We start from the raw sequence: 10,278 nt of genomic DNA on the forward strand, positions 1-10,278 counted from the left end.
TCAATTTAATAAAGTATATCATTTCATTTGTGACTAATAACAACTCATACAACTTAGAGATACAAATTGAATGGACCATCCTTTATGAATTTTCATTCTTAATTATTATTAATATTTATAATAAAAAAGTAAAAAAATTTAATAGAGTTTTCCTTAACATTATTCCAAATACAATTAAACCCAATAATTGCATAAAGATACTATCATGGTATTTGTAATGTCATAATATCAATGAGAATTACATATATACATACATCACATGATATTAGCAACTCTATTCCTATTTTGATAAGATAGATGAATGTAGTGTTAGTATTAAGCCCTAGAAAGCATAACATGATGTAACATATTGAAATTCATTTATAAATTTATTTATTAATATTTATTAGTTTTTCCATTATTATCTCATATGCATGAATTGGTTGTCTGAGTACACATGTGTTGGGATTGAGTCTCTTAAAACAAGACATGATGTAACAAAGTTAGACTTACCTATCCTTTGTTCATTTGAGATGACCTAGGGGTGAATCATGACGCAAGACTATCAATTGTCATGATTCACCGATCTACTATTCTGTATGGACTTTCAACCTTGAGAGGATATGGAGTCTGTGCCAAAATTCACAAGAGGTTTTGATCTACGAGTGAGACCCTAAAGTAGTCAAATATCCTTATGAATTGGTTCACTATTGATGGTAACAAGTATTCTTAATAGAGACAGTATGATATCTCATGAAAGTAAGACAGTGTGTCCTCTTAGGTGATCTAAAGGACATGTGATCATGAAATCCGTTGTCATAGTAATTCTTTTAATGAAATTTGTCATATGCTCAATAAAGTTAAAGTGTGTCATTTGATCACATAATAAATGAGATCTATAATTCAAGAATTTAAGAGGTAATCTTGATAGGTGGTAGCACTACCTTATTAGATTACGGGCACTAGTTCATGAGAAGTCTACATGCAGTGAATAATAAGTCATGGATTCGAGCACTTGGTATCTCATTGTAATATACATGGAGTATTGGAATGCAATTGACTCTCTATATTGGAATACCGAGTCAATTTCAACATCTGATTTTGAGGGAACCAGTACTCTTATGGGTCCTAGTGGTCCTCGATCTGAGCTCATATTATTTGATGACACAGTTTATGGGGTTTAAATGAGTTTTTAGTTCACTTTTGTATATAAGAGCATTTTGGTAATTACACAAGGTTGCATGTGAATAAGTGAGTCATATATTTGGATTGATTTTATTGATTAATTAAAGTCTTGTATGGTTAATTAATCAACTAGCAACCTTTTTGAGTTAGATTAAGTGACCCAAGCTCTTGGTGAGCTTAAGTTATTTAAGCCTAGTAGGAAACCTATAAATACCTCTAAGGATTTTTCATGTCTTGCCATTCTTCCCTTCAGTCCATAGAGAGAACTCTAACTTCCACCTTTGAAATCTCCACCATCTCAATGTCTAGACACAAGGAAGAGTAATTGGACGGATGATCATGGTGTTTACGAGATCCATTATGACTTTGGTATTGATTAGAATCGATTTGGGACTATTCGGATCAAAGGTATGTAACTTTATTCTCTTGATATATGATTTTATGGTATCCATATTGTTTTTGAATACCTGTTTATTTGCTACGATAAATTTAGAGGGTCTAAGATAGATTTGAATGCACAACATGTTCATATCTCTTACATTATACATGACTTTGATGCATTAGGAGTTGCATAAAAGATACAAGTCCTAAGTTCTTTGAAAAAAGAAAAGTTGTTCACATTCAATTAATGAATTTGGACAATCTAGAAGATATCGTAGTGCACTACCTCCTAATTGGAGGGATGACTTGTTTTTTATCACATCATACACTAGAAAATGTTTAGTAAATGAGGGTAAGTCGAGTGTTGTTAAGCATGCCACTCTCGCACGTTGCTCTATAATCTTCCTTATATAGAAGAGTCAAGTGAATCTCCTTTATTATTTAAGCCCTTTAGTCACTCTCCACTTTACTAAATCAATAAAAGTACACTAATAGGATTGTGTCATTCTTTCATGACCATCTTACCTATTTTGGTTCATTCTTCTACTCCCTCATAGATGTCAATTGCTTTTATCCCTCAAAAGGAGCCAATTATGTTTGAATTAAAGGACAATGATAAGAATATTGGCTAGGCTCCCATTTGCCACTCTACCTATGCATGCCCTTCATCTAGTGATGGCACGAAGAAGCCTATCAATGGTTCCACTCCTATGCCCTCCAAGTCCGCTCCTCAACCAGTAGTCACCTTCATTAATGAGATTGTTGATGTTGTAAGTAATTCATTTTTTTATACTTTATTATGTTCTTATTTTCCAACAAATTGTTTTTGCATGCATTAATGTGCTTCAACTATTGTATTCCTTGTTAATCAAAACAGGACGAACTTAATGGAATTTGCTTTGTAAAAGAAATACATCACATTAAGAGATGTTCAAAAAGTTGTTGACTTTTATAAGGGTGACATCGCTTATATTTGAGTTAATGATGGCTGGTCTTAAGGAGGGGAGCCTAAGGAAATTCGTCATTTTCAATATTTTTTCCATTATAGGAAATTTAAGGTTTTGGATATTAACACAAAATATGATGCTTTGGATATTTGAAAATATATAATTGAATTGTTTTATTTTTTTAATTGGATTTAGGATTATTGATTTATTATTAGTCAAATTATTAGCTTTAAAATATTTTATACTAATTATATAAAATAGAATAAATATAAAACTTATTTTTTTGAGGATGATAATGTAAATTATTTATTTGTAATTTTATTATTATAATAATTTTTATTATTTTGAGATTTTTAAAAATGTGTTAAATTATTTCTTGGTGAAACGAGAATTAATATAAAAATTAATTTTCTTAATGCATTAAGATACTGATTTTTAATATATGAAAAACAAACAACTGAATATTTAATACAAGTAAAAAAAAATATATATATATATAAACTTAATACTTAAAGCTATTAAATTATATCTAGATTTAATAAGTTTGGTTTAGAATTAAGCAAAAAAAAAAAAAAAACATAAATAAAGGAGTGAATTCAATAATATTGATATATGTATATAATTTTATTTTTTTTAAAAGACGGAAAAAATGGTATCATCGCCGGAGCCAAAAAGGGCCGGGCCCAGGCCTAGAAGATGCCCAACTCCAGAAAACAAATGGGCCGGGCATGTGATTTGGTCCAACACAAACCCTAAATTTTTAGGGCAAAGCTGGAAACCCTAAAACTATAAACACGCTAGGGTTTTATGATTACAGCTCCCTCCCGCATTCGGCTATAGCTATCATTGTTGAGAGGCTGAGATCGCCTGTGTCCTCCTCGACAGCCGACTCCAAGCAACAACAATGGCGGACAAGGCCGTTACCATCCGAACCAGAAAGTTCATGACCAACAGGCTTCTTTCTCGCAAGCAGTTTGTGAGTTTCCTTATCTTCCTGTTTGGTTCCTTGGAAAGCAAAAGAAAATGAAGGAAAATTTTTGGTCCTGTATTTATCTTAGATTCAATTTACTTTGTTCGTGAGTTTCACAATATTATGTTTTCTTTCGAGAAACAACGAAATGGATTACTCGAGGAACCTCAGAGATCTGAGACCTATCCCTAGTTTTCAACTTGTTTAGGCGCAGTTGAGTGTCTATTTTCTTTCTCATCAACCAATCGGAGTGTTATCGTTTTGTATGATCTCACTTGGAGAACTTATCTGTAGGAGTAATATAGGTTTTTTTTTTTTGTTTTTTTGTTTTTTTGTTTTGTTTCTCCAATGCTGATATTATATATTTCTTAGGAGCCAAAGGGAGTATCATTGTCTAATTTGATTTCAATAGAAGAAACTTATCTTTAACTCTCTAGTTTGATTTCAATGGAAGAAACTTATGAGTGACCCCGACCTGGAGTTTTTTGTTTTCTCCCGAGCAAAGTTTCTTTGTTTCTCAGCAACCAAACAGTGTATCGTTGTTTTGACTGGTTGTACTTGCTTCCCTTTGATTTCTGACCAATGAAGTGAAGATTTTTGTTTTAAAAAGTTTGATCCTATAGGTTCTGTTACCATTTTCTCCTACCCAATTAATATTGTTTCGAGTACTCACCAAAGTGTTTATTTTTCTGTCTTGCAGATCATTGATGTTCTTCATCCAGGAAGACCCAATGTTTCTAAGGTAATCTCCGCAATCTCCCTTCAGTTTTTTATTATCATTTGAAAATTTCATTGGTCTTTGTGCTTGTAGTTTATATTTGTGCATTTCTATAGTGCCTGCTCTGTGTTGTAGAGTGATTGATTATTTGTTTGTGAAGGCTGAGTTGAAGGATAAACTGTCAAGCATGTATGAGGTGAAGGATCCCAATTCAATTTTTGTTTTCAAGTTCCGGACTCACTTTGGAGGTGGGAAGTCTACTGGATTTGGTTTGATTTATGATTCAGTTGAGAATGCGAAGAAGTACGAGCCTAAGTACAGGCTCATCAGGGTAAATTATATAAATCTTTTTTTCTCATTTGATTTCATCAAGCATCAAGCTATTCTGTATATGAGGGTTGTGCGTTTTTGTATTTAGATGATCTTTATATGATGTGCACGTGAATGGATGACAATTCTTGGAATGTCCTGGCTTGTTATATTTTAAATTTAGGCATGGTAAAGCTGGTCTTGTTTTATTGGTAATTAAGGAAATATTGAATGGATGATGTTTGTGACCCAGTATCTGCTTGTTGTTAAACAGATTCAATTTGCAGTATCTGTTGGATTGTAAGTTTGCATGGCTAAAGGAAGAGCAAATCAGCAACTAAGTGTTCATTTTGATACACTTTCTGTTTTTTGTTTTTAAAACTAGAAACTTCTGCATAGAAATGAAACATCTTGTACAAAAAGTATAGATTTATCTTATATATTTAAATCACTTTCAGAAATTTTAAAATTTGAGGTAGTAAAAAGTTTTTTATAGCATAATTTTTTTAAATGGATTTTAAAGGTAATTGCCTTTTCAATGTAAGCCTTGAAGAGTTCTTGTATCTTATATGAAAATTTCTACTATTTAAAAAAAAAATCAGAAAATAGGAAGTGTATGTTAATGGACACTAAGTTAATTTCTCTTTGGATCATATGAACATTTCTTTTTTGTGCTATTAACTATCCTTGAATTGTTTACTGAATGATAACTCTTCACTTGCCACTGATTCTCTTACTTAAGTTCACCTTTTTTTATTTTTTATTTTTCATTTTTCATATTTTAGGGTGTCTCGTACCTATAGCCTACTCTTTGTGAGGGTCAGGTTTTGGGAAGATGGTTCCCCCAGTTTTCTTTAAGTGGTTCTCTATTGGTGGGTAATCCAAAAGTCAACTTGTTAACTTTGCTGGTAGTTTTCCGGCCTTGAGATATCTAGGAGGGTTATTTGTTATTATTTTAGCATACATTATGGATATGTTGAAGTGCTGGCAAAGCAAACTTAGGATTTAAATTCTGATGTGTTTTAGATAATTAAGATTTTGAGCCTGTCCAGGTAGCCCAGTTGGCCAGGGCGAACACTGGAAAGTGGTGTCCCGGTAAGTGGCATAAGGTTTTGGGTTTGAATCCTACCACTAATGATATCCTGAATTTACCCGGTGTTGATTATTGTGGTGCAGTTAGCACCCTGAGGTTTGGGTCCCCATGGAGAGTCTTAAGGGCTTGGTCATGAAAGGTCCCTCAGTTAATATTAAAAAAAAAAAAGGATTCTAAGCATCAAAAGGATTGAGGACATATATCTGTAAACTAGAGTGCTCAGTTAATTACAACAAATCTCTGATCACTGTTAGGGAAAGGGGCAGGAGCATTGGGGATTCAGAACCTGTTTTGTGAGCAGGTCGAGAGTTTTGTTCTGTGATTGGGTTAAGGGGGCTTCAGCTTTCGTGGGTATGGTCGGTTAGTTAGGGTGGTTGGTGTTTACTTTCTTTCTTTTTCTTTTTCCTCTTCCTTTTGCTTGCCCTTTGGCCTTTTTGTATACTCTTTGTGTACTCTATTGCACCATTTTGCAAGCGCTTTTAATATATCCTCCTTATTTACCTATTAAAAAGAAAAAAGAGGATTGAAGAGATGGAGTTCCTCTACAAAATTGAGACCTTCTCAATGTGGTAACTGGTTTTTCTAGATTGATTTGTGGAGTGGCTGCAGAGTTTGCATATTTAGAACTCATTGTTTGGCAATAAAAATTGGGAATCAGAAGCCCCTATTGAACTCTCTGCCTGACTCAGAGACTGGTTGCACATAAGATATCTGATCCACCTACTTTGTAAATCTTGTGCTATGTGAAGGGACCTTGGTAGCATATAAATCTTACTATTTAATCCTCATGACTTTTCAAAGGAAGCCTTGTGGATTCATGTCACAAAATCATTTGAAAAAATAGTAAAGGTTAAAATTCTCTGAGTGAGCAGATCAATGCACAGTTGATGGTGGTCATTTAGTGATTTTCTTTTGATTATCTGGCCCTATTTTAATTGATTATTGAAATGTCTAGCATCTCATTACCTCCTAGTGACTGTTTTTGAAATTTCAGAAATTCCCTTCAGTTAGCATTGCTTCTAAGGAGGGGTAAAGGTGTTGAAATTGATAGGTTTCATATTCATTTCACTTGCTTGTACCAAGTTGTTGTCTCCTACTTTCTTTTGTTGCTTTGTATGTCCTTTTTATTATATGTTTCTTCTGGTACATACTTATTAAATTCATCATTAGGTTAGCCATGAAATTCTTGTGATATTTGTGTTTTTTTCCCTTCTCCTTTTTAAAAAAATCATGTCTTACTTTTTTCTTTGAACTTTAATTGCCCTCCTCTCTCTACCCCATTTTCTTCTTGCATTGAATTTTCTGTTTGGTGGCAGAATGGATTGGATACCAAGGTCGAGAAGTCTAGGAAGCAAATGAAGGAGAGGAAGAATAGGTCCAAGAAGGTCCGAGGTGTAAAGAAGGTAAGAAGTGAATAAATTTGCGGTGGTACCTTTTTCTCTCATTTAACTCATTCTCACCTCCCTATTTCCCATTTCTTGCTTACAGACCAAGGCTGGAGATGCTGCCAAGGCCGGAAAGAAGAAATGAGTTTGCTGTGATTTTAGGTGCATCCTGGACCCCATGTCCGGCCATGGGGTTTCTAATATTCATATCTTTCTTATGTGTTATTTAGAGATATTGCCTTTTTGACAAGTATCTTTCTTCTGTGTTATTTAGATATTGCCTTTTTTACAAGTGAGATGATGTTTTATTATTGAGCATTTCCAGCATGCGTTGTCTGTGGCGTTCGTAAAGGTGATGAAACCTTAACATTAGAATTAGATAACGTTAGTAAAGGTTTTTGATGTGAGCATTGACTTGAGAATTGGCTACCTGATTTCCCTCTTTATTTTTGGTGTGGATGAAAATTAGTTTTGCACTGATTGAGTTATCGAGTTGTGGTATGCTCCTTAATGCAAAGTTTAATTGGTTGGATATAGCATTAGTTAACATATATATCTATCTGGTTGGTTTGTGATGGGATATCTTGAACCAATGTGAGGTGTTCCCCCTTTTCGACAATGGACCGTGCCTGAGTCCACTTTTTTTCTTGTTGACCTTTCCTGGAGATACTAAACTAATTCCTGCTCATTCCTCGGTTAGCCTAAGTCTGATCCTCTCAAGGACTACTACAGCCCTCTCGTTGGGAGAGAATGCTAGGGTTATTTAGTTAACTTCTTGAGGACCCCTTCTTTCTTGGTAGATATCCTGGAATCATAATCTTAGAAATATAGGACTTTGGGAACGCAAACCATTGCTTCTCGTCTCTTTCTTTACGCGCTCGCACTAAGGCTCATAGGAGAAAGGTCATTGAATATGTTAATTGTAAGTTGAGATATTTGAATATATATTATAAATTTAATTTTTTAAAATTATTTTATATAACTTATTTTGCAATATAATTTTGATTAAAAAAAATAAATTTGTAGTTAAAAAAGAATTAAAATTCAAGTATATAAATATGATATATGTACATATTATATTGATTATTAGAATGTAATATAATTTTTATGTTATTTATTAGATTAAAAATGGATCTTATGAATATCATTTTCAATATATCTTAATATATTGAAAGTCATATATCATCAGAAGTGTATGCATGTTCTATGTCCTGTGCTGTGAATCAAATATGACCTAACTTGAGAGCATAGTGTATTGCCAATCAAACTCAGCCTGACAGTGCAGTGTTAAAAGTAAAAGTAGAGGAGAGCCCTTGTGGACAAAGGGTTGTGTCTGGCTTCGTTGCATGCGTCATTTCATAGGTAGCATTCTATTTCATGGGGAAGGAAACTTGTGTTTTGATGGGGTCATTTGGTAATTATATACTTTTCGAACTCAACTTTATGAAATCTGAAAACCAGTTTTTTTATGCACTCTAAGCTGGCTGCATTTTTTATATCGAGATTATCATTTTTTTCTTTCTTTTTTTTCCTTTCGTATCCATCATCTACCTCTCCCTCCTATGAAATCGACTAGTCGGTGTCATCACCGGCCGTCACTCACACCTCGTTTGATCCCCAAGAAAATCCATCCCCCATTTGATTTCTAGGAAAATTAATCATCGTTTGATTTTCGAGAAAATTCATGCAAAACCCCTGAGGAAAACAAAAAAAAATTGGTCTTTTTTTGCTCCCTGTGTTTTCTGGATCTGTTCTAGGGGTCTCTTTATTGTTATGTCATTGAATTTAAATTTCATGAACCCTAAATCCACGATTTTTGAGCCAGGCTGAAAAACACAATGGCGGCGGCGGAAGCAAAAAAAAAAATCCCCATTTGATCTCCAAGAAAATCCTTCCCCCATTCAATTTCTGGGAAAATTTATCATCATTTGATTTTCGAGAAAATCCATGCAAAACCCCCAAGGAAAACAAAAAAAATTGCTTCTTTTTTGCTCCCTGTGTTTTTTGGATATGTTCTAGGGGTCTCTTTGCTTTTGTGCCATTGGATTTAAATTTCACGAACCCAAATCCACGATTTTTGAGCCAGGCTGAAAAACACAACCTTTGCATGGATTTTCTTGGAAATCAAACGAGGATGAATTTTCCCGTAAATTGAATGGGAGATGGATTTTCTTGGGGATCAAATGAGCTGTGAGTGGCGACTGGTGATGATGTCGGCCGACCGGTTTCACGGGAGGGAGAGGCAGATGGTGGGTACAGGAGAAAAAAAAAGAAAAAAAAAAAAGGCAATCTCGATATAAAAAATGCAGCTGGGTTAGAGTGCATAGGATATAATTTTTCAATTAAAAGCTGATTTTCAGATTTCATAAAGTTGGGTTCAAAAAAATATATATTTATCAAATGGCTCATCAAAACACAAGTTTCCCATGGGAAATGAGGAAGATTGCGTCTCCAAATGGAGAAGATGTGCCACAAGAAGTGTGCATGATTGATTGTATAGGCTTTTGGCCTGAGTGCATAAATGCTATACCACCAACTTCATCTAGAAGCCATCTTTCAAGCATGGTTATCTACAGTTGCAGGAAGCCAAGTTTAATTTAGGGTGGAACGTCTCTAGTTGCCATCATGATTAAGATGCTGAGGTGGAAAAGCTTATTAGTATCTTAAGCATTAAGATGATTATGATTCACCGAGAAATCACTTTCGTGCCGTATGCTCCAAGAACTGAATGCTACTTGGGTGATCGCTTTTATTTGTTGGGCCTATGATAAATATTTATCAGAAAAAATGCTTGGATATAACCCACGTCCTAATCTTGTCTTCTGTAGGCGTCGCAGGCAATTTCTTAACCCTTTCAATAAACAGACTGCAATGTCCTTTCACCTACTTCTGCTTTAAATGCAGGTGGCTGCGGTTTCAACGTCTACTCAAATTTTGGAGGTGGTCGGTGATAAGCTAATGTTTGGACCCCATCTCTCTCTTTTTCAGACCCTTTTCCCTCTTGTTTTCCGTATGAACATACTTCGTTGACGCAGCCACTGTGGTAGAAAAAGGCTTTTCCTCATCCAGCCCATTTCATGCATCATTCTCATGCGGTGGCTCCGTCTTTTCCAATGAAATCAAGTTTTGTTTGAATTCCAACTTTGAAGGTTATACGTCAAAGACTAAGATTACGTTTGTGATTGTTTTCAGTGAAAGTATTTGTTATAAAGTGTTTTTCCAAAAAATATTATAAGAGTCTATTTGATAATGATTTTATGAAGTGCTTTTAACCTAAAAAATGTTTTTGAAAAAACTTATACGTTATGATA

The 10,278-nt window shown here is 34.2% G+C and overlaps 1 protein-coding gene across 1 annotated transcript; it reads left to right on the plus strand.

The window, feature by feature from the left end:
* The first annotated feature begins 3,308 nt into the window (after positions 1-3,308).
* On the plus strand, positions 3,309-7,401 carry LOC117931307 (40S ribosomal protein S24-1). The gene is made up of 5 exons (XM_034852253.1): positions 3,309-3,468; positions 4,163-4,204; positions 4,341-4,511; positions 6,899-6,985; positions 7,071-7,401. Exons 1-5 carry the CDS (start codon positions 3,397-3,399, stop codon positions 7,110-7,112), a joined length of 414 nt encoding a protein of 137 aa, XP_034708144.1. The 5' UTR covers positions 3,309-3,396; the 3' UTR covers positions 7,113-7,401.
* Positions 7,402-10,278: the final 2,877 nt, after the last annotated feature.

Source organism: Vitis riparia, chromosome 14 (assembly GCF_004353265.1).
Source record: "Vitis riparia cultivar Riparia Gloire de Montpellier isolate 1030 chromosome 14, EGFV_Vit.rip_1.0, whole genome shotgun sequence".
Taxonomy (NCBI): domain Eukaryota; kingdom Viridiplantae; phylum Streptophyta; class Magnoliopsida; order Vitales; family Vitaceae; genus Vitis; species Vitis riparia.

Bases quoted from the DNA above. Each gene is read 5' to 3' on its own strand.
- LOC117931307 (XM_034852253.1), top strand. From the start codon at position 3,397: ATGGCGGACAAGGCCGTTACCATCCGAACCAGAAAGTTCATGACCAAC. The intron at 3,469-4,162 runs GTGAGTTTCCTT...TCTGTCTTGCAG, and splicing joins TTCTTTCTCGCAAGCAGTTT to ATCATTGATGTTCTTCATCC. The intron at 6,986-7,070 runs GTAAGAAGTGAA...TCTTGCTTACAG, and splicing joins AGGTCCGAGGTGTAAAGAAG to ACCAAGGCTGGAGATGCTGC.